Raw genomic sequence first — 25,819 nt, 5'->3', positions numbered from 1 at the left:
GTGTGTGTGTGTGTGTGTGTGTGTGTGTATGAACAGCATAATTGGAGAGAAGGCCTGGATGGATTGACCTGATATTTGGTACGTGGGTAGATCTAAATGAAACCGGAAAATGATTAGATTTTGGCCCTCTGGCGCCTTGTAACGGTACTGCTGTGGAACGCTTTTTATATCTCTTATTTTCTTATATTGATACGTCCGCTGCATTTCATGTGACCTACGTAACTGAGAAAGGGAAAGATATTGATACATATCTACTATGCAAATGACGATCTCATTTGCATATAATTCATGAGAAAATACTATAACCTAAGGTGGGGTTGACGAACCATCATGATTTGTGGTACGTAGATAGCTTAAGTGATGCTTGGTTTAATTAACTGATAATGATGCAAAACAGATTCCTATTTGCATAATTAATGCGGAATTTCGCTGTGGTCCATGATAGGACTATTTAATCACGGGAACTAAGGAAGAGACGAATGCTGATAGATAACAACATATACAAACAAGAGTTCTACGACCTCATACCTTCGCCAAATGATTTTGACCTTTATGACTGACATATTAGGAGTGTTTTTCATCAATCAAAAATCATACCAGTTGATCCTCCTCACCCAAATAACATAAGTTGTCCAAACCTCCTTGTTATGATTATGAGCTTAACAAAGAAGATTATGCTAACATTTATCATCAATAATGCAAATAAGCTCCTTATTAGCATAATTTGATTCAATGGTGTTCACATTCACACAACTTCTAAATGCCACAAGTATGAAATTGCCGTTATTTACTAGTATGGAATGATAGTAGTTTCTCATTAAGTATGCAAATTAGGCCTACATTTGCATAATGTCTATCTATTGACATTCCTCTCTTCCTCAGTTACAAGTGTCACATATTTGAATAGTCATATCATGGAACACAGCAGGTTTTTAAAATTGCCTCATTAATTATAATCTGATTTGCATAATTATCATCCAATCATACAAAGCATCACGTAAGCTATCTACAGACCAAAAATCATGACCATCCATCAAGCCCATCTCGAGTTATAGTATTTTCTCATTAATTATGTAAATGAGGTTCTCATTTGCATAGCTGATATCTATTAATATTTCTCTCTTCCTCAGTTACATATGTCACATGTTTGCGAGTCCTATCATGGAAATTGATGGATGTATAAACTTTCCTCATTAAGTATGCAAATTAGTTACTGATTTGCATAATAAGTATCCAATCATGTACATCATCGCTCAAGCTATGTACTTGCAAAAAATCATGACCTTCCATCAAGCCCTTCTTGAGTTATTCCCTTTCAAAGTCTGAAGCAAAACCTGCCCCTGCAGTTCATTCACACCATTGAATACAGCTGGCTGACAGCCAATTTGTCCCTGGCAGTAACTGACGTTTCCTGCCTGCCTCATGACCCCTCATGACCAACTTAGCACCTCTGCCCGTATCAATATCCCTTGAAACAACACAGCCCACACGTCGCAACCAGAACGCATGGTATGAGCATACAATTTAACACATTTTTACACTTTTCTCCTTAATTATGCAAAGTCCTTCGCCCAAAATCTAATCATCTTGAGATTTCCCACATACACACGGACACACCAAATACGACAACAAACCATCCAGGCGTTCTCGACTTATCCTGTTCACTAACAGACACACAGACATGCATCAAAAAATAACCTTCTCGACGAAATTTCGTCGCGAAGGTAATAAAGACCTAGTCGGCGTTATTAATGAGAAACTATTATAATTCCTTACTGCTAAATGACACCAATTTCATACTTGTGGTACTAGTATTTTGAAGTTATGTGAATGTGAACATCGTTGAATATATGCAATTAAATTTGCAGTTGAATTATGCAAATAAAGACCTCATTTACATAATTGATGATAACATGCTAGTTCATGAATGAAGTCAAATTGATATATGACTGTGGTTAGTGTGATCATTGTGTACTTTGTCTGCAGTTAAAAGAAACCTGGTTTTTAACTGCCGGTTAGCTGGCGAAATTTCTTGTTCAATTATCTAATGACTTCACCATGCACGGACGGTCCAGGGATGTTCACACGTTCCTTCAAAACATTTATAAAAAAAACTTTTCATTCATCACCTTAGATCTGGAGAGACAAACTTGCCAATAAAAATCCTTTAGTTGTCATTTTTATGAGGCTTTTAGCTGTCATTCAGATCTTTGTCATATATTTGGGGCTACTGTGGTGTGCTTATATGGCTGATATCTTTAGGAAGCTGACCCACTGTCATGATAACGCCACGTGTAAATTCTCCACTAAACCAGTTCTTCTGTTTTATATCTTCAGAAAGTGGACCCAGTGTCATGATAACACCACGTGTAAATTCACCACTAAACCAGTTCTTCTGTTTTATATCTTCAGAAAGTGGACCCACTGTCATGATAACGCCACGTGTAAATTCTCCACTAAACCAGTTCTTCTGTTTTATATCTTCAGAAAGTGGACCCAGTGTCATGATAACACCACGTGTAAATTCTCCACTAAACCAGTTCTTCTGTTTTATATCTTCAGAAAGTGGACCCACTGTCATGATAACGCCACGTGTAAATTTTCAACTAAACCAGTTCTTCTGTTTTATATCTTCAGGAAGCTGACCCAGTGTTATGATAACGCCACGTGTAAATTCTCCACTAAACCAGTTCTTCTGTTTTATATCTTCAGAAAGTGGACCCAGTGTCATGATAACACCACGTGTAAATTCTCCACTAAACCAGTTCTTCTGTTTTATATCTTCAGAAAGTGGACCCAGTGTCATGATAACACCACGTGTAAATTCTCCACTAAACCAGTTCTTCTGTTTTATATCTTCAGAAAGTGGACCCACTGTCATGATAACGCCACGTGTAAATTCTCCACTAAACCAGTTCTTCTGTTTTATATCTTCAGAAAGTGGACCCAGTGTTATGATAACGCCACGTGTAAATTCTCCACTTAACCAGTTCTTCTGTTTTATATCTTCAGAAAGTGGACCCAGTGTTATGATAACGCCACGTGTAAATTCTCCACTAAACCAGTTCTTCTGTTTTATATCTTCAGAAAGTGGACCCACTGTCATGATAACGCCACGTGTAAATTCTCCACTAAACCAGTTCTTCTGTTTTATATCTTCAGAAAGTGGACCCAGTGTCATGATAACGCCACGTGTAAATTCTCGACTAAACCAGTTCTTCTGTTTTATATCTTCAGAAAGTGGACCCAGTGTCATGATAACGCCACGTGTAAATTCTCCACTAAACCAGTTCTTCTGTTTTATATCTTCAGAAAGTGGACCCAGTGTCATGATAACGCCACGTGTAAATTCTCCACTAAACCAGTTCTTCTGTTTTATATCTTCAGAAAGTGGACCCAGTGTTATGATAACGCCACGTGTAAATTCTCCACTAAACCAGTTCTTCTGTTTTATATCTTCAGAAAGTGGACCCAGTGTCATGATAACACCACGTGTAAATTCTCCACTAAACCAGTTCTTCTGTTTTATATCTTCAGAAAGTGGACCCAGTGTTATGATAACGCCACGTGTAAATTCTCCACTAAACCAGTTCTTCTGTTTTATATCTTCAGAAAGTGGACCCAGTGTTATGATAACGCCACGTGTAAATTCTCCACTAAACCAGTTCTTCTGTTTTATATCTTCAGAAAGTGGACCCAGTGTCATGATAACGCCACGTGTAAATTCTCCACTAAACCAGTTCTTCTGTTTTATATCTTCAGAAAGTGGACCCAGTGTCATGATAACACCACGTGTAAATTCTCCACTAAACCAGTTCTTCTGTTTTATATCTTCAGAAAGTGGACCCAGTGTCATGATAACGCCACGTGTAAATTCTCCACTAAACCAGTTCTTCTGTTTTATATCTTCAGAAAGTGGACCCAGTGTCATGATAACACCACGTGTAAATTCTCCACTAAACCAGTTCTTCTGTTTTATATCTTCAGAAAGTGGACCCAGTGTTATGATAACGCCACGTGTAAATTCTCCACTAAACCAGTTCTTCTGTTTTATATCTTCAGAAAGTGGACCCAGTGTTATGATAACGCCACGTGTAAATTCTCCACTAAACCAGTTCTTCTGTTTTATATCTTCAGAAAGTGGACCCACTGTCATGATAACGCCACGTGTAAATTCTCCACTAAACAAGTTCTTCTGTTTTATATCTTCAGAAAGTGGACCCAGTGTTATGATAACGCCACGTGTAAATTCTCCACTAAACCAGTTCTTCTGTTTTATATCTCCAGAAAGTGGACCCAGTGTTATGATAACGCCACGTGTAAATTTTCCACTAAACCAGTTCTTCTGTTTTATATCTTCAGAAAGTGGACCCAGTGTTATGATAACGCCACGTGTAAATTCTCCACTAAACCTGTACTCCTGTTTTATATCTTCAGGAAGCTGACCCGCTCCACCCTTGTGTTGATCCCACTCTTTGGCGTTCACTACATCGTCTTCATCGGCCTTCCTGAAGACGTCACGGGACAGGTGAAATATGTCAGCTACTTCTTCGACACTTTCATGAACTCATTCCAGGTATGAACAATTTTCAATGTGATAATGTTTGCTTTTACATTTGTTCCTTTACGTATCGTGTAAGGCTCGTTCTCATTTGAATGTAAAAATTGCTGTCGCCAGCCTTTACGACTTGATATGAGCCAAATTAAGGCCACCATCGATGCTTTCTTCACTTTCCCACAACACGTATCATGTTTCACGAAAAATGCACATCAAAATTACTTATGGGTTTTTACTTAGAAGAAGTGATGGCAATGGGTGGCTTAAAGAGTCATAAAAAATGGCTGTCGCAATTTAGAAAGCAGCCGAGAATGTAACAATTCAGTTCAGAGAATGACCGGTTAACTGGTGAATCCAGCTACCGAGGCCCTCCGACAAATCACGTCAGATCGCTCCTGTTATTGTTATTGTACGCTGTGCAAGGCGGTTTATGCCTGTCGCCCAATACGGTAAGCTCCGTTACCGTTTGGAGTAAGACGTTCCTGACATTAAGATATGCCACATATAAGGTGCCAACCTGTCGTTTTTATGACGACTTAGAGCTTTTGTGGCTTTTAAAAGGAACAAATAAGAAGTGTCTGCTCTCAGTTTTGAACTACCTCCTCGAAAAAATGACAGTACAGTAATAAATGTAATCTCCGTTACCATTGTTTGATGCTCTCTGTGTTGTTAACAAGGCCTGGTGTAGGAACTCCGCCCATTTTCTAAATGCCCGTACACACGTCCTTTTAAATAATAAAAGATGGAACGCAAAAATGGATATCCCTTTGAAGGAAACGCCAAAGTTTTACTGTTGTAAGTTCCGTTACCGGTAACGGAGATTACACCTGTTGCGGAATATACATAACCTGGCGCAGAACATTTTGTAGTTGTGCACCGTAAGGCAAACGCGCTTAAACGAGAATAGAAAAATATAGATTCAACTGAGAATAACCCTCAGTAGGGTTATCATATTCCAATATTCTACTCTTTCTTCCAGATTTTGTTTCCAAAGTTGAATTCTTTTTAAACCTCAAGACAATAAGTGATCTATAGCCTCTGATATGTTTGAATGCACCATTATATACTGGGATCGATTATCTTCAAATAAAGTTAGAAACAAATGCAACGAACACTACAAATACCCAACGAAAAACTGGTAGATGGCCTTTTTAAAGTTGTATGGGACTGTCAATGATTTGATATTAGGTGGTAATGTATTCCAAAGATTGATGGCTCAGTAGAGAAAGGTTCGCTTTTGGCTGTTGGTTTTTGGTTTATGTACTTTGAAACTGTAGGGGCTGGATAATCTGGTGGAGTACGTGTGGGTAGAATGTACAAGGACAATGGAACTGTAAATGTTTTGAGGTTCATGGCTGACAAGTATTCTAAAAAAAGTGGGCCAACCTGGATCTGCATGCATACTTTAACCTAGATCTGCATGAATACGAAATAAATGGGCGGACATTTCTGCCCCAGTTGCCCAGACTGTGATTTATGTTGACCGTATCTACATGGTAAGTTCACATGATGCAGAAAACTACCTTTAATTTACTTTAAACAAGTATAGTTTGCCTGCCCTCATGTCCCAGGAAATCAGAAGTCGATCAATTACAACTTGGCGGCTTACGTCTGGCGAACACGCCTTTTGGCGACGGTATGTAATCTCCGTTACCGTTTTTCCGTGATTCCCCCTCCGTTCCAAATGCTTTACTGCTCCTACGCAGTATTAGTTCGCAACATTGAATATGTTATAGATGTTGTGAGGGTTAAATTATTTGGAACAACGGAGTATGGAACTTTTGCAAGAACTATCAGATTCCGCCTCTGGTAAATTTCTCAAACAAGTCGAAATGCAAAACAATTCCAGACAATCTTATTCCTGAATGAAACAGTTACGATCGTCAGCACGGCACTAAATTTGGCAAACGTTTTACCAGAGATACTGACTCCTCAACTATAGGTTTTGAAGGCGATGTCACGACATGAAAGCTCCAAAATTGAAATATCCAATTACTGATGTTCAACATTTGTTTCCGCAAAAATATGGGTAAACTCCAAGGACATCTAATCAAAACTTAGAAATTTTTGGCAACTTCCCGTGATGAATAAGCTGTCATATTTTGGGGATCATAAAAGGAGATGTTCAGCTAATAAATGAGGTAGGTGTGCCTGGAAAATGAGCTGATCAATTTTTCGACCCTAAAAATCGCTATTTTGCACATTTCATTGAGAACGAGCGGTAAGCATCATCATATTTCTAGATGTAATCAAAATCTAATGTTTTGTGTTTTTTCTCATCTTACTAAGTGAGTTCAGCTTAAAGGAGTCCTAAACTCCAGAAGGCGGTGTTATTTTCCACTAGATTATGCATCAATTAGCACATAATCAGCCGACTTTTTACAGAATTCTGCTTGTGGTGAATTACATAAGGTGTGTTTTTTTAAAACAATATGATACCCACTAAACCAGTGCAGACCCTACCCATGTATTCCCTATGCGTAAACATACATCTTTAAACGTGGATATTTTCGGCGTAAATGAGAGTGGTTAAGCACAATAAGAAGGCCAATTGTTAATAAGATATAAAAGAACACATAGCAAGACGAGCTTTTCTTGACCACCCTGACATTCTTTTTGTAATCTAACTTTTGTCAGGCATTGTCAGGCACATTGTATTAACACATAGGCTGAGGTTGTTTAATTCAATTAATCAGAAAATAGAGGGTCACCTGGGGAATTTGGTAGAATACTGAATGCTTTTTGATGCGCACGGAAGTAGTGGGTACTTAATCGTATACTTGTAGACTTTCTTAGTAACAGAAGCCAGACTGTTCGCTACCATGGAACACTTTCCGACAACTTGAACGTTACCTGTGGATTACCCCAGGGGACTTTACTCGGACCAATAATATTTCTAGCCTACATTAACTGTGCCGCGCGTCACGCTGCCTCCAAACGCTGGAAATTTGTTGACGACTTGAACCTATTAGAGATAAGGAACCCTACCTCAAGTCCTTCAAACATGCAACAGGACCTTAATGACTTGGATCATTGGTCTCGCACGAGTCACATGAAGTTACACCCGAAGAAATGTAAAGTGATGCATGTCCAATTCAGAAAGTCCCATTCCATCCCCCCTCCTCTTACTGTTGACAACATTGAAGTTATACAGGTGAAGGTGATGAGAGTTTTGGGTGTTATCCTCCAGGCTGACCTTAAATGGAACTCACACGTGGACTCAATCTGTACTAAAGCTAATCAGCGCATGTACTTTCTCAAGAAACTGAAGCACTTCCATCTCTCCATAGAGGACCTGATCACGGTGTACATTTCCTACATTCGGCCAATTTTGGAATATGCCTCTCCGATTTGGCACCCCGGACTGCCTACGACCTTAAGTGACAAAATTGAGAAAGTCCAAAGAAGAGCCCTGCGCGTCATCCTGGGTGTTGAATACACATCGTACTCCGCTGCTTGCTCTCTTTTGGGACTGCCAACTCTCAACACACGACGGAGAACTCTGACAGAGTTATTTGCGAAGAAGCTTGTTCGATCAGGTCAATTCCAGCACCTACTTCCACCAACTAGAGGGAACATCAGTGGCCGGCAAACACGTTCGTCTCATAAACTTGACCCTCAATATGGCCGAACTGACCGGTATATGAACAGTGCGTTACCTTACATGATTCGCATTCTGAACACTTAAAAAATCCACGACTATATGTGTTACGAGATGAAGCTTACCTTGTGTATATTGCCGTATTTTAACATGTATTGTTAGGTATATTGTTTATTTTAACAAGCATTGTTGTATTTTAACGAGTATTCCTTAATTATTGCGGATGAAATGAAGTACTTGTTTTAAATGAAATGTAAATGTGTCTTGGCAATTCAGCCTCACAGCTGCTAATGAGATCATTGAAATAAACCAGTCTTATAAGTATACTGTAAAAAATATTCATTTTAACTTCCTAAAATTACCATCCATTGGAAAATAACTCCCCCCTCTGGGGTTTAGGACTCCTTTAAGAAAGCACAGGGACAAACAGGTGTTTGTTTGCAACAGTAACATATCCTGTGCTATTGGGAACAATAATCTGTGTTACTATCGTCAAGCTCTGACTTCGAATCCTTTGCTCAAAGTACCAAAATGGTCTTACGTCACATATAGGCATTTTGTTTTCTAATAAACAACTATTCCATCTTTATACCTTGCCAACAAAGGCTAGCGCATGTTTCTACTTGATAGAGGAATTCTTATCATTAGAACTTACTTGATAGGTATTGGATAGGTTATACCAGGTGGTGCCAGATATTCTTCGACCATGATTCTTAGTACAGAATCCTCTCTACTAAGAGCTATGTGTGCCCGAAATGAATACCGCCACCACGACATGCCTCAGAAACTGCATACTAACTCTAATGGATTTGAATCTGTGATAGAATCGAAATAAAGCGATTAGAAGTATGAGATTACGCGGGTTGATTACTTTTACTGCTTAGGTCAGGACTGTCTCGCATAAGATCGTATTCAAGCCTCGGTTACACATAGCCGAACATGGCTCCTGAACGCTAGCCGACCCAGGTCGGCGGTAGTTCGGGAGCAGTCTGTCCAGTTTTTAGGCCACGTCTATTTTTGGCGCCGAACTTGAGCCGAACACACGACGAGCATGTCCCAACCATGTCCTAACCAGTAACTGACTGAGCCCCGAATGCTTTCTAACCCACTCCCAACCATCCCGACCTCCATCCGAATCTCTCCTGACTAATTCCCGACCGGTTGCTAACCCTCTCACGAATTGAACGACCCCGTTCACACTCATTTTTTTCAATCGCGATTGAAGTATAATCGCGATTGTTCGATCCGATCGCGATTGAACGCAAAGAAACGTTTGCGTTCACACTGCTTTTCGCCAAGTGGATTTAAGTACACCGTGATCCGATCGCGATTGAAGCACCGCCATGCCATCGGCGATCATTTGGTAAATGTCCCTCTTTCGGTGACATTTCCCCAGTTTGGCCTGCACCTCCTCTCTCCCCCAGATTGCGATGGTCTCCTCATCGCGCCACCTGCCACCAGCTGAAGTTACTGACGGAGTTTTATCCTTCTTCTTGGGCATTGTTGACGATGAAAAGTTGTTGTTGTTGTAAGAGAGCGATCTGACGTGTGTGGCCTGGGTTTGTTTTCCCGCGCGATGGGAACTATGACCCCACGTACCCGAATGTATGACCTCCCACCCCCGGAACCAGCCGAAATCCCCGCCGATCGCGATGGATCCGGAATGAATCGTAGTTGCGTTCACACTCAAAATTTGATAGGATTGGATTGGATTGATCCTCCCCAAACTACCTCCGGAGGTGGATTCAAAACAATCGCGATCGGATCGATCCAATCGCGATCGGGAGCGTTCACACTGAAAAAATCAATCGCGATCGGATCGATTCAATCGCGATTATACTTCAATCGCGATTGAAAAAAATGAGTGTAAACGGGGTCATATTAAGTGACTTTCAAAAGAGGGGTCATTTTAATTTTTAATCAAAATAATCCATTCATCTATGTTGTTAACATCACCATCGATTACGATTTTTGAGATAGGTGGCGCTCTTATAGGGCAGCCGCGGTAATTTCTGCCTCTGTCCTTGGTCATTCTTTTTTGTTGCAACCTTCCATTTAGGGACGAACCTTACTGACTCTTACTGTGTGTTAAGTTGATGTGTTCCTGAATATACGTGGGAATTCCTACAACACTTTCAACCGACCTGGGCCCACTAATCGCAGCAAGAGGAAGGTCTGAATAGTGACTACCACGCCCAAGCTGGACAATGGCGGCGCCGCTCGGGTATTCACTGGATTTCTTGCGGAGTCTTCGGCACACTGTATCCCTGACTTACATGTCGTCGACCTTAAAGGAACAGATACGGCTTTGCAGTATCTTTCGACGGTGCCAATCAAGGGGAAAGAAAGGTGGTAAGGATTTGAGACGTTTTATTATTATAATAATAATAATAATAATAATTATAATAATCTTTATTGCATGTTCGTTCCCCGGGGGGATAAATGCACATGGGGCCACAGGGGCCATACATAGGGTAATTGAGAGAATATAAAAATGACGTTAACGTCTAAATATACTACTCAGCACTATTCTAAATGTCCTACTGTATATCTAGGTTCTAGTGGCTTCTTCTCTCTTTTTAAAACATATGGCTACATAATTACATACTTCGTTCATCACATTGAAGTTGTTGACACTCGAAGGCCCATAAACTATTCCAGACACGGGTTGCAAGACTTCATATGTAAATCACGGGCCAGTAAACGGCACGATGATCGGGTTAGATTCCTACAGCAGATGTTTATTGTTTATCAAAGCAAAGGCGTGCCATAAGACACGGCTGGGGCAGGTGGCCACCCCAAGCCTAGCTCCATGCCAAACATTCTTGTTTACAATGCCAGGTCCCTTTGCAACAAGATGGATGAATGCCAGTACATTTTCCAGTCAATGAATACACATATTGCTATCATCACAGAGGCATGGTCCAACGCTGACATACCCGATAACAACTATCATCTCTTCTCCAAACCTCGTCAGGGCAGGAAAGGCGGAGGATTGGCAATTTATGTCAAAGACAATATCCACGCAAAACCTCTTGACATTACGACACCCCCGGATTCATAGTGTCTATGGATTAACATTCGCCCACCTCGCCTCCCCAGTGAACTGTCCAGCATTGCTATTTGTGCGGTGTACATTCCTCCGAACTCATAGCGAGGCCTTCACTGACCACCTGTCTACCGTTGTGGATCAGTTAAGCTCTTTGTCCCCTGATGTTGGTTTGTGTAGCGCCGGGGACTTCAACCCTACCGATGTTAACGATCTCTGTAGGTGTAATCAGCTCCAGCAAGTTGTAGAGTTGTAGACCAACCTACCAGAACGGGAGCCACTCTCGATCTGATCATCACGAACCTCACACATCTTTACATTCCACCTGCTCTGTTGCCACCGCTGGGTTCCAGCGATCATAACATTGTTCATCTTCAGCCCAAAACGAGAATGATAACCAATGAAACAAGGACGAAGATTGTTAGACCAATGCCTGACTCTCAAATCAGAGCCTTTGGACAATGGCTAGTCTCACATCAATGGCCTGATGTCCTCACTATGGCCGACGTACAGTAAGTTCTACCACACGATGGCGGAGAAAATCAACCAGTATTTTCCTGCAAAGGTATGCCAAATGCATGTTAATGATAAACCTTGGCTTACCCCGAACATCAAAAACCTGATTAAACAAAGACAACAAGCTTTCAAATCAGGAAAAAACGACAGATACAAAGCATTACCCAACAAGGTACAACGAAAAATCAAGAAAGCGAGAGGAAACTTATACAAGGACAAAGTCAAACCCCTCAAAAAAGAGAACCCCTCAAAATGGTATCAACTGTTGAAGTCTATGACCAACACAGCTGGATAGAAACTCACACTGAACGTTGAAGGAGTACCTACCTCACTTGAACAACTCAACCTGGGTAAACTACCCACATTTCTTCCGGCAAAACCTGTAGAGGAAATTCAACCATGGGACGTCCACAATGCATTGCGCAACATCAAAGCGAAAAAAGCCGCTGGACCAGACGACATTCCCAACCGTAGCATCAAGGAGTTCGCGTATGAGATTTCTACTCCGTTAACATCGATTCTTAATTAATGCCTCGCTTACAGAAAGAGTCGTTCCGGTACAGTGGCGCCAAGCCAACATTGTGCCCTTGCCCAAAAGCCGCCCGTCATCCTTAGAGGAACTCCGACCAATCTCTCTCACACCAGTTCTGGCAAAGGTAGTGGAGAGATTTGTGGCGACCCGACTTCACTCAGACATCAAGACAACATTGACCCTACCCAATTTGGCTGCCTTGCTGGCCGGTCAACAACTCACTGCTTAGTCGATATCATTAACCAACTCGCAAAAACCGCAGACCAGAGGGGAACAATCACCAGTCTCGTCACCACTGATTTTTCTAAAGCATTTGATCGCGTCGATCACCTCCTAGCGGTTACCTGTCTGATCAACCTGGGCCTTCGACCCTCACTCACGCGGTGGATATGCAGTTTCCTGACCGACCGGAAACAAAGAGTCCTCTACAAAGGAGTTCACTCAGACTGGTCCGTCACCACCTGTGACCTCCCGCAGGGTACCGTCCTCGGTCCCTTGATATTTCTCGCCCTTATATGTACTGTGGTCAATTCCTCCATGAATCATTCCAAAAGCGAGACAAAATTACCCATACATTATTATATTGTAACCAATGCACTGGTTTCGATAATATTTTGTTCTTTGAATTGTAGGATAGATTAGCCTTACAGTATTGTTAATTTAATGCCAAAACCCTTCCTGCTCCGTCAGCTACGCCGGCTCGACCTTTCTGGAGAAGATCTGCTGACTTGTTACAAGTAGACCGGCTTGTGAGTACACCGTCCCTGCTTGGCACACCCGGGTCTTGCGAGGAAATAACAGGCGAGGATCGAGACCATACAGAAAAGGGCTTGCCGGAAAAAAACTTGGCCCCGCATATTCATCCTACACCGAGGCATGAGTTCTCTATATACCTACTTTAGATAGCCGACGCCGCCAGCTGTGCTATACTTTGCTAAACGCCTGCTACATTCAGAGACTTTTAGAGACTGGCTACCTCCATACCGCGGTGAGATCAGTGGTAGAACAACACGTTCAACAAAACACCTAGACACTATCAAAACCCGAACGGACAGATACAAAAGAAGCCCCATCCCATATATGACCAACCTTATAAATGAACTGTACACATAAGTCATGTCAACAACTGAAGGCCTCAGATCTCGTCTCGTTTCTTAAGTTCTATGCGCCATGTGATTAATGTGTTAATGTGTCTTTTAACGAAATGTATGAATACTTTTATGAATGTAGTGTAACGATATCTTACTACCGTCTGTATTGAATGACATGTGCAATGATGCTTTTGAAGATAACGATTCAATTTGTAGACGAGTAGATCATATTCATATCAATGAATCATCCAATGGAAATTGTGATTTTAGAACACCAGACTGTAACCCCCCTCTATACAATGTATACATTTTACTGTAACCCCCGGCGCAATTCAGGTAGCCAATGGTTACCTGCGAGGCTGTTTGTTTGTTTTCCTGTAAATATTGAATTGAATAAACCATGCCAAAGAAATCGAATTCGGATCACTTATAGCTTAAAAATGGCTTTTAGCTTTCTTCTCTGTTTTTGGTCGTGTGAAGGTTGGTGGTGATTCGCCCACGTTCTGGTAGTCAGTTTGGTTGGGAATGAGTTAGTAGAAATTTATATACGGCCTTGGGGTGAGTTATGAGTAGCTTTGAAACTAGTTGAGAGTAATTCAGCAGTGGTTATGGCGTGATTAAGATTCCATTTTACTGCTGACTTACTCCCGAACACCAGCCGAATACTAGCCGACATTTCATAACATTCGGCTGGCGCAGCCGAGCACCAGCCGACTCAGCCGAACGCCAGCCGACTCAGCCGACCTAGCTCTCGAATCACTCTAACCATGGTCCGGGGAGAATCGGGATGTTCGGCTATGTGTAACCGGGGCTTCAGAGACCAGGATATTCAAATATGTCCGTGTTTAATAGCTTATGATAATAATAATAACTTTATTGCACAACAATTGTACAAGGTACAAAGTATGGCATTCACTGGTACATAGATAACATTCTATTAGGCTAACCAATCTATCTAATACAATATTATGTAGTAGTCTATCTTATACAATATGGTGAAGTAGTCTATCTTATACAATATGGTGAAGTATTCTATCTTATACAATATGGTGAAGTAGTCTATCTTATACAATATGGTGAAGTAGTCTATCTTATACAATATGGTGTAGTAGTATGGTATGACAATGGGATTTTACAAACATTGGAGGAGTTTCTTACGTCTAGACATTCTTTGATATATTTCCCAATGTATACCATGGATGGGTTGTCACATGTCATTATGAACTTGAATTTGCTGTTCAAGTCCATTAACTAAATCCTGGTAAATCCGACGATAGCATTGAGTATAGTGAATTACGTATATCGAAATATTTGGGACATATAATCAAAAAGTGATATTCGTCTTCAACTACCTCTGGACAAAATGGGCAAACCCTCTGGTTGATAGGAAGTTTTTGAAATCTACCCGTTTCTATACTTGATTTATGACAGCCAATTCTTAGTTTTGTGATTACCCTACGTACGTCAAAGCTCTTAATGTTTGAAAGGTAATTTTCTTGCTTATAATTCTTGTTTAAGGTAGAAAGAAAGGAAAGTTTGGAATTGTTTGGAATAGCGCAATGCCAATTTTGTATATAAATATCTTGTAGACGTTGTCGTAGCTGAGTGTTGATTATATCTATATGGTATGACTTCGGGTTCAGCCATATATGTCCAAAACCGTGGTAGTTGAGGATATTTTTCACGTGGACAATCCAATCATGTTCTCCTAAAAGAACAACATTGTATGCCTCCCGAAGTAAGGTATCTTCGGGGAAATGAACTAAGCGGTGCCAGTATTTTACAAGTTGTATTTCTGAGTCCATCAGCAATGGAAAAGTTCCCATTTCTCCTCTGACACCATCGTTTGAGGCTTTGGCATGTATGCCTAATAGGAATTTTTGGAAACTTATGTCAATGATGTCAAATTCTGGAATATGTTGACTTGCATGTAAGTTTATGATTTGGAAGCCGTTCTCTCGTAGAGTTTGGCTATTGGCATGACGCATTAGTATTTCTTTGTTTGTATTTCTTTCGAAACATATAACATAAGTACTATTAGATTCAGAAGTGGCGGTTTTTCGAATGATGGCAGGAAAGTTATTTTGAATATCAAGTGTTTTTAGTAAAGTTGAAAGAACATTTTGAGAAGATTCACGGATGTTGCCGGTATGCGATGTAATAATTTTCATAGTTTTGGAAGGGCGGTCAAAGCACGTGATCTCTAAGCCGTACATAAAGATGGGCTTTACAAATTTATCAAATAGTTTTTTTTTCAAGATTGATTGAAATGTCATTGTTAGAGAGTAGAAGAGCCTTGAGTTTAAAAAGTGCTCTCATTGCTCTGGTTTTTAAATATTTCCTGGCAGTTTTGAACTTACCCGAAAATGTAAAAGGAATGCCGAGGTAGGTATAGCTATCAGTGATTTCTATTTGTCATAAATATAAAATTTGTATTTCTTCTTAGAACCTTTGCCGAAAACAACAACCTTGGTTTTTGAAATTTTGACAGATAGCTTCCATTTCTTACAATAATTTTCTAGGCAATCAATACAATGCTGTAGCCCTTGTTTTGACGATGATATCAGAGCGAGATCGTCTGCCCACGATAAACAATTTAGAGATTTTGAAGTTAGGAATGCAGGATCACATTTCGTGGGATCAAAACACTCAGATATATCATTTATAAATAAATTGAATAACGAAGGGCTGAGATTACATCCTTGTCTTACTCCGCATACGGAAAGAATATAGTTTGATAGGCCATTGTCTAATCTAACGGCAAAATTCACGTCCCCGGCCCATACATGGATTTTATAATATTGAAGAAATTTCCTCCAATACCACATTGGTGACGTTACAACTTATAGAACAGTCCATCCCGCCAAACACTGTCAAATGCCTTCCTCATGTCAACAAAGCATACAAATAGTTTCCCACCTTTTGTTCTTGTGTATTTGTCTATTAAAGATTTAGGATATAGATATTATCTGAAGTTCTACATCTTTTCCGGAACCCAAACTGTGTGTCATCTAATAGGTTGTTACTTTCTGCAAAGTTTTGTAACCTGTTGTTTAGAATGAGCGTAATTAATTTGGATAGACAACTAGAAATTGCTACTCCTCTGTAATTGTCTACATTAGATTTATCACCTGATTTGAATATTGGCGTAAGAATACTTGTGTTCCAATTAGCAGGAAAGTTCCCTTTGTTGAGTATAGTATTGAACAGAGTCACTAATGGCTGACGTAATGTTTTTGCCCCATACTTCAACATTTCATTTGAAATTGAGTCAATACCGGAAGTTTTTGCCGTTTTCAACAAACTCAAACCATTCAAGACTTCCCCTGCAGTAAATGGGAAATCTAAGGGGCTTGGGGTATGACTATCTAATTGAGTAAGGTATTCAGTGACCTTTTTTTTTCGAAAACAGTGTCAAAACTCAAGTTGGATGGAGAGGGGGAACGTTGTAGAGGAAACGATACACAAACGAATGTGGCTTCTGAAAACATCAAAAATCGAAAGGCAACATTTGCGAGAGCAAATACATCATATGTTGCCCATTTTTCATTAATTTTTAAGGTAGTTCCTTCAGTTAACTATGCAACTGATTTCCAATGGAGCCCTTACATCACATGACAAATCATAACAAATCAGGATACAAAGTGAAAAGCCAAAAACAATTACTCAAGCAACTGGTTAAGATTTTGAAACAGACGTTTCAGACAGCATCCACTGTCTTTCGTCAGTGACTAACGATAGGACTGAGAACACCAGGTTTTATACCAAAACTCTGAATAGATATGTTAATGAGGTTAAGACAATCTAGGATGTCTTGAAGTAGTCTTTAAAAAAAGGTTAATTCAAGACAAAGTTTTATGCCAATAGTTTAATTAGCTACTGTTGTTTTAGTACAGTAAAACAGTAACTAAATGTTGCTTGTCCGGGGGTGAGGGGTGGTGGGCAGTGCATTATCCCAGGTGCCTGACAGTTGAACGCGTAGACCCCTTTCCTGTTGAGGGCGGGGTTGTACATCCTCTCATATATTGCTTCTCTGACTCCCCGTTCGAACCAGCGGGCTTCACGATCTAGGATGTTCGTGGATTCGAGATTGAATGAGTGTCCCTGGTTGTGTTTTAGATGGTGGAAAATGGCAGAGGAGTAGCGGTAAGCGCTCTTTCTGCAATGTTCACTGCACCTTTCTTTTAGTGATCGACTTGTCTCCCCAATGTACGTGTTGTTGCAGTTCGGTTCCTCACATTTCAGTTTGTAGATGACATTGGCTTTGATACCTTTTTCAGGCCTGTCTTTTGGATGGACCAGTTTCTGCCTGAGAGTTGAGTGAGGTTTAAAGTTAGTGGCAATGTTGAAGTTTTGGAAGATACGTCTGAGTTTTTCCGATACGCCTTGGACGTAGAGAATGGTAATGTTGACCTTGTTTCTGTTGGTCAATGGTTTGCACTTGAGTGTTTTCTTAGACTGGTCAGAAGGTTTGAGGGCCTTGTTGAAGGTCCAATTTTGGTAGCCACACTTGGCTAAAGCCGCACGGAGATGTCTGTGTTCTTCTGTTTTCGCTTCGTCTGAGGTGATGACATTGTCGTTTTAATCACTGCTAGTTTATGTTCCAAAGGGTGATGGGAATCAAAGGCCAGATATTGATCAGTGTGGGTCGGTTTCCTGTGCACTTCCAACTGAAGGTTGCCATCCTTCTCTATGATGGTTTTGGTGTCTAAGAAGGGGAGAATGTTGTTTTGACACGGCTCCTGTGTGAACTTGATGTTGTCATCTACCTGGTTAATGTGGTCAAAGAAGTCATTAGCTACTCTCTTCTTTAGCCTACACCAAGTGTCGTCTACTTATTTAATCTAGTGGTAGAAATATTAGCTCTGAAAGTTCGACATACAGACCAGATTAAAGGTATTAATGTAAATGTTTATGATTCTGAATATGAATTAAAAATTAGTCAAGTAGCTGACGACACAACACTTTTCTTGTCAGACGACCAATCAATACGTAACGCCCTTCATATTGTTGAAAACCCCAGCAAAGTTGCAGGACCCAAGCTAAATCCTGGAAAATGCAAAGCGTTATGGATTGGATCATTTCATAACCGTAAGGATAAACCCTTCGGTATTTCATGGCCGGAAACACCCATTAAATCCCTTGGACTACATTTTAGTCTCTCGGAACAGGCATGTGAAACCCTAAATTGGGAGAAACGGATAGATAACATTGATTATTTGTTTCAAAGATGGCAGAAACGTAAACTAACCCTTTTTGGAAAATGTCTTGTCATAAAAACTTTAGGTTTAGCACAAGTTATTTACAACATGTCTATGATCTCGACTCCTAATTGGGTCCTTAAGAAAATTGAAAAATTAACCTTCTCATTCCTTTGGGACAACAAGCCTGATAAGATTAAACGTCAAACCCTGTACCGCAATTACACAGAAAGAGGGATTAAAATGATTGATATATATTTAAAATGTAAAAGTTTACAAACAGCGTGGGTTAAGAGACTAATACAGACAGATCAAAAATATATACGACGATGGCAAGTAATACCCCTACATTTTATTGCAAAACTTGGAAAACACTTCAACTTTTTCAGAGGTAACTTAAATGCTGAAAGAGATGCCCTACCTCTGACGAATCTCCCACCCTTTTATAGGGAAGTAGTCCTGGCCTGGCAGGAACTTGGAGGGGTGAAGGCGGATCCTGTTAAAGTAAATAATGATAGGTTTTGGCTAAACAAAAACTTCAAGATGAAAATATGCAAGGAAGATCATATGATCTGGATCAACTTAAGTAAAACACCAATTGTAAAACTTAATAGCAAATATCTGTACTTCCTATATCTTGCCAAAACTCATACGATACCCACTTTCCAAGCTTATTGGGAAAAGTTTTTTTCTGATATAGTTATAGATTGGAAGAACATCTGGAAAACACCGTCACAGAACAAAGTATTAGGTACAAAGATATTAGAATTTAATTATAAACTATTACATAATATTGTGCCGTGTGGTAAACGTCTACACACTTGGAAGAAGTTGTCACCACTGTGTACTATCTGCAACGAAATAGAGGATTATGAACACATGTTCATCAAATGCAAACGAGTAGAAGACTTCTGGGGAGACTTCGCAACTCTCCTCAGAAAGGCTAATTTGCGGACATTTAATATTACGCTTAGAACAATTATTTTTGGGATACCCACTTGTAATAACTTCTCTATACCAAACCTACTTTTAAGCATAGCGAAGGACGCAATATTCAAGAACTGGGGCTACAACAAAGACAGAAATAACATATCCAAACCCATGTATATTTTCCTATCAGTTTGTGTAAGTTTTCTTAATAAACCATTCATCATATCAGACCTTAATGATGCTATCATGTACTGCAATATCCCTGAATTTCAATCTCTTGAAGATGTGCTATAGAAGACATAGTGCTAAGGTCCTTAGTATGTTACTAAGCACTGTTGTGAACAGTAGCTTTGTTACCGCTGTCATAGTACTTGAAACGTCGAATATGTAACCTGACTGCCAATTTGAACTTACTTATAAAGAAACAAAACTACCTAGTGTAAGCGCCTCCATGCGGAGAAGACAAGTAGTGCATCGAACGTTGAATAGACAAAGTGCGAGATATACCTGTGTCTGGACGTTTAGATGTTAATACGCATGATTTTGCCATATAATTACTGGTTATACATGACTTACTTGATACAACTTACATCTGTTGGGATGCATCGAACGTTAAATAGACATAGTGCGAAAATAGACATGTATTTATTTTGTTTACTTACTTGTGATACAACTTACATTTGTTATGAACCGAACTGACTTTGAAATTTGAAAACGCTGTATGTTAATGCTGATCTGAGAATAAAGTGACTTCAGTCAAAAAAAAAAAGTGTCGTCTACGTAGCGAAACCACTTTACTGGGGGAGGGCCATTGAAAGTACTGAGGGCTTTGTTATCAAACTTCTCCATATACAGGTTCACTACAATGGGCGATACCGGTGATCCCATAGCACAGCCGTGCACTTGCTGAAAAAAACTGTTGTTTGTAAGTGAAATAAGTGCACCATAGGCAGAGGTCTAGCAGTTCACATATGTGGTCCACAGAGAGTTTGGTTCTATCTGCAAGTGTGTTGTCGGCCTCCAAGGCCTCCCTAAAGCCGGCGTCACAATTCATGCGAGCATCGGCCGATTTTGTAGATCGCCGGAAGCTCGCCGAATTTCACAATCGCCCGAGCTTCGACCGTATTTTTCGCTGAAAACCTGCCCCGTCACAAATTGAACGGAGCTCGGGCGACGTCCGTCAAACACTAATAATCATAAATACCTCATGAGACGGTACCATCTCTTGGACACGGACGAAGTCAGAATCAACTGACCTGGTAACAAGCACATACTTGGACCAACTTTACTTTCTGAGTTGTGGCAAATCTGTAGGGCATGAGTGAAGTGGACGGCCACACTGAAAATAATACTATAGACAGGAATTTTGTTATAGACCAATCCAAATACAAGCTCAGGAGCCACAAAGTCAATCAAAATAGTCGTTCAACCCCGATCCAAACATTTTCACGGAACGGAAATCGACCGAAGCTCGAGCGAACGCCGTCCGAGCTTCGGCCGACCGTTGGTAAGCCTATCGACGCCCTGCCGACGCCTGGGCGTGCCTCGGCCGACAAACATAGATCTATAATGACTCAGTGGACTTTCAAATACTAGTAGTCGTTTTGTGGAGGAAAAAATCAGGAAGTCAAGTCAGGCCTCAGAAGTCAAGCCCCAGTTCATTGATATATAAATTGAAACATCCAAAACAATAACAAAAACGAAACAGGTATTGTTTTCGGTGTCCAAATCTCATTGATGATACTTTTTTTCCAATGAAAATTTAACTTTGCAATTGAATTGTCTTTCATTAGAAAGGTTTGGCAGCATTCTTTGACAAGATGATATTAGTATAAGTTAATATTACAGTATCATCTATCATCTTATGTCATAAACTAAACTGTCGTTACCTTTTTATATATAAACAAGAAGGAGTTCGGCCGGAGCCCGTCCAAGCGCCCATCGATACCAGTACAACGCTCGCCCGAAGCACGCCTTATTTTTCATGAGTCGGCCGGAACACTGACGACGGTCGTCCGATTATTGTACAAAGCCCGTGCGAGGCTCGCACGAGGCCGAAGAGCTCGGGCGACCTCCGGCCGACCAAAAATCGGGTCTAAAATCGTCGGATGCCCGCCCGAATATTGGCCGAGCGCTGGGCGTTGCTCGGGCGAGCTACGGGCAAACCGTTGACGGGCTGTGTGAGTTCAAAAATCGTCGCCGAGGCCTCGCTGAATTTAAGCGCAGCTTCCAGTGACCCGCGAACGTCGGCCGAGCTCCGAAAAATCGCCCGAAGCTCGCAGAATCGCCAGGACGTCGGTCGTACTTCGGCCGAAAATCGCCATTTGGAGCTCGCCGACAAGTCGGCCGAGCGAAATTGTTGATTTGTGACGGGGGCTTAACTACTGCGACTGCCTCCTTGGGGGGTATGCAAGTGAAAAGCGAGCACACATCATAAGAAGTGATGATTTCATCTTCTGCTACAGTGATGTCTTTGATTTTTTGGACGAAGTCTGCACTATTCTGTGCATGGTGTTGAGACTTTCCCAGCAATGGTCCCAAGATCTTAGCCAGATGACCTGCTAGGTTGTAAGTGACAGATCCTATACCGGATACTATGGGTCGTAGAGGGACACCGGGTTTGTGAATTTTGGGAAGGCCGTAGAATGCTGGGGGTTGTTCTGTAGTAGGATTGAGCTTTAGATAGGTGGCCTGGTCCAGAAACTTGTCATCTCTCAATTTCTCGAGAGCTTTATGGATTTCCTTTTTAAACTTGTTTGTGGGGTTCTTTTTCAAGGGCCTGTATGTGTCTTTGTCTTGAATAGGTCTTGAACTTTCCTGTCATACTGTTCTCTGTCTAAGACTACTGTGCATCTGCCCTTGTCCGCGGGAAGGATCACTATGTCTTGATTAGTGGCCAAATCCTTGAGCGCAGTTTGTTCTTCCCGGGCGATGTTGCTAGAAGGGGGTTTAGAGACTTTCAGAGTGGTAGCTACTTTGGTGCGTAAGGCTTCAGCCTTTTTATATGGTATATGGGCCCGACGAATTGCTTATTCAGTTTCTGTGATAATGTCGATATTGGGGATCTTGTTAGGCGCTACTGCGAAATTTAGTCCTTCGGAAAGTAGGGATTCCTCCGGTTCTGTAAGAGTGTGACTGCTCAGGTTTTTAACCCACCTGTCGTCTGTTCTACTTGGTGTTATGATTTTGGCTGGGAAACACAAGTTGACCACGTCTTGAAGTCAGGTAATGGAAAACTCTTCCTGCTCCGTCAGCTACGCCGGCTCGACCTTTCTGGAGAAGATCTGCTGACTTGTTACAAGACCATGGTTAGACCGGCTTGTGAGTACGCCGTCCCTGCTTGGCACACCCGGGTCTTGCGAGGAAATAACAGGCGAGGATCGAGACCATACAGAAAAGGGCTTGCCGGAAAAAACTTGGCCCCGCATATTCATCCTACACCGAGGCATGCAAAGTTCTCTATCTACCTACTTTAGATAGCCGACGACGCCAGCTGTGCTATAACTTTGTTAAACGCCTGCTACATTCAGAGACTTTTAGAGACTGGCTACCTCCATACCGCGGTGAGATCAGTGGTAGAACAACACGTTCAACAAAACACCTAGACACTATCAAAACCCGAACGGACAGATACAAAAGAAGCCCCATCCCATATATGACCAACCTTATAAATGAACTGTACACATAAGTCATGTCAACAACTGAAGGCCTCAGATCTCGTCTCGATCTGAGATCAATCCGAGACGAGATCAAGCAACTGGATAAGATTTTGAAACAGTCAGACTGTTTCAAAATCTTATCCAGTTGCTTGAGTAATTATTTCTGGCGTATCTTATTACCTGGATGTCTAACCTTCATCAACGTACAAAGTGAAAACTTAACTTAAACTGAATGAATAATCAATTCACAGTCATATAACATAAAACAGGAATGATCAAACATAGGAGTAATCAATCAAACAACTCAGAATAATTCAAAACAGTATAAACTCAAAATCACAAAAGTCATTCAACTGAGGGTCAGAGGTCAAATGTCTTTCTAGCGGTCAGAGGTTAAGAGGTTTGTATGTTTATCAGAGCCTGTTTAAATCTGGCAATTTATGAAGCGATTGCTTGATACATTTACTAGGATCCTACTTGTTGTAGGTTGTAGCAGCCCTGTATGCAAATGTGTGCTGTCCAGATCCAGTAGTGTAGTTTGGTGTGTGGTAAGTTAGCCTGCCTGGTATTATAGCCGTGGATCTGTCTGTTGTAGTTGAAAGTGTTCAATGCCTCTTTTGCCACCGGCACAGTCCCCAACCAGTGAAAAGAGGCAATTGTTGTGTTGTCCCAAAATCTCAGCCAACTAGCATTGAACAGCTCAGACCAATCTCACTAACCTCCCAATGCTTCAGATCTCAAGATAGTTCCTGAGAAAGGAATAGAATTCCACAGGAGCAGAGGGGGGTCGATATACTGAACCAGCTATAATAGATTTGGTACCCGGTAATTAGATTTGGCAAAACAGGGCTTCAAGTCCTGGCTGAAGCATGTCAGATCTTTCTGAGTGTGCATGGGCTTCTAATATGTAAATAGCTACTCCTACCCCATTCCCGTTGCGGTCTCTGTCACGGTGTCTCTGTACAAGTAGTACTCCATGAGTAATTCAGCATCTGAGATTGTGTTATCAAGATGAGTTTCACTTACTGTTATTGCGTCTATGTGGTTAGCTGTCATAAAGATAGACAATTGGTCTGCCTGCAAATGTTGTGTTGAGATGTACAATATTCAGGCCTTTTGAAGGAATCTCAAACTATATGGCCTCCGTCGGTCAGTATTGACCATGGTAAAATCCTAATTCACAACAGCCCTATAGCATCGACTATGGCTAAACAGCCCTTTACGAGAATGGCAGTCTCTGTCACAAAAATCACATCTGTAAGCGGACTCAGTTCTGTTGCAAAGCTCTTTTCTGCGGATCCGCTTTTCTTCTGCGCTGTGCATCAGTCTGGCTTCTCCAGATTTGAGCTGTCTGAACAGTGTGCATCTCCGAACAGTGTGCATCTCCACCTGGAACGGTCACTTGCAAGGTCCTCCCAGTGCTCCGTATCAATATCTAGAGCCTTCAAGTCCCTCTTGCAGACATCTTTGAAACGCAGCTGTGGCCTCCCGGTACGTCTCTTTCCTAAGATCAGTTCTCCGTAGAGAAGGTCTTTGGGGATTCGGCCATCCTCCATGCGACGGACGTGGCCTAGCCAGCGAAGTCTGCGCTGCCTGAGCAGGGTGAACATGGTAGGGAGGCCGGCGCGGGACAGCACTTCGGTGTTGGTCACTTTGTCCTTCCATGATATGCCAAGGATACGGCGCATACACCTCATGTGAAAGGCGCTTAGCCTATTCTCCAGCTTGGCATAGGTCGACCACGTTTCACTCCCATAGAGAAGTGTGCTCAGGACGCATGCGTTGTACACAGCCATCTTTGTCTTGACAGAGAGTTTGGGGTTCTCCCACACTCGAGTGGTGAGACGGGCGAGTGTAGTTGCTGCCTTTCCAATCCTCTTGTCGATCTCCTTGTCCAAGGAAAGATTGCTGCTCGCTGTGGATCCGAGGTATGTGAAGTGGTTCACAGCCTTCAGTTCATAGTCACCGATGGTGATGGCTGGAGGTGCTTCTACATCCTGCCCCAGCACTTCTGTCTTGTCAGCAAAGACTGGAGTCCCTGCTCCGTGTGAGCTGCAAGTCCGGCGTCATCAGCGAACAGTAGATCTCTTATCAGGGCTTCCCTTACCTTTGTTTTGGCCTTGAGGCGGTTGAGGTTGAAGAGTCTGCCGTCGGATCTTGTGCGGAGGTAAATTCCTTCTGTTGCTGTTCCAAAGGCCTGCTTCAGGAGCAGGGCAAAGAAGATCCCGAAGACGAATAGCGTGGGGGCCAGAACGCAGCCTTGCTTTACACCGCTGCGTATGTCAAATGGCTCAGATAGGTTGCCGCTGTACAGTACTGTCACCTTCATGCTGGTGTGGAAGGATTCGATGAGGCTCTGTAGCTTTGGTAGACAGCCTATCTTGGGTAAGATCTTGAAGAGGCCGTCTCTGCTAACCATGTCGAACGCCTTGGTGAGGTCGATGAATGCTATGTAAAGGGGCATGTTCTGTTCCCTGCACTTCTCTTGCAGCTGATGGAGGGAAAAGATCATGTCGATCGTCGATCTGTTGGCGCGAAATCCACACTGCGACTCGGGGTAGACACGTTCAGCAAGCCGTTGTAGACGGCTAGTACAACTTTTGCGTATACCTTGCCGACCACGCTGAGTAGTGAAATTTCCCGGTAGTTGTTGTAGTCGCTTCTCTCTCCCTTGTTTTTGTA

General features: G+C 41.7%; 1 protein-coding gene across 5 annotated transcripts in view; it reads left to right on the top strand.

The window, feature by feature from the left end:
• Nucleotides 1-25,819, top strand: part of LOC136446729 (secretin receptor-like) — an 83,272-nt gene that overhangs the window by 39,525 nt on the left and 17,928 nt on the right. For 4 of the 5 annotated variants that reach the window (XM_066445256.1, XM_066445257.1, XM_066445255.1 and 1 more), the window contains exon 12: nt 4,438-4,576. In XM_066445256.1, the coding sequence (XP_066301353.1) occupies nt 4,438-4,576 (139 nt within the window). Of the gene's footprint in view, nt 1-4,437; nt 4,577-22,732; nt 23,217-25,819 lie in introns of those variants that run through there. The other variant, XM_066445258.1, reaches the window with a different exon arrangement.

The sequence above is a fragment of the Branchiostoma lanceolatum genome, chromosome 13 (genome assembly GCF_035083965.1).
Source record: "Branchiostoma lanceolatum isolate klBraLanc5 chromosome 13, klBraLanc5.hap2, whole genome shotgun sequence".
Lineage (NCBI taxonomy): Eukaryota > Metazoa > Chordata > Leptocardii > Amphioxiformes > Branchiostomatidae > Branchiostoma > Branchiostoma lanceolatum.
The sequence above is the reverse complement of the archived record's forward strand: the minus strand, read 5'-3'. Positions and strand labels throughout refer to the sequence as shown.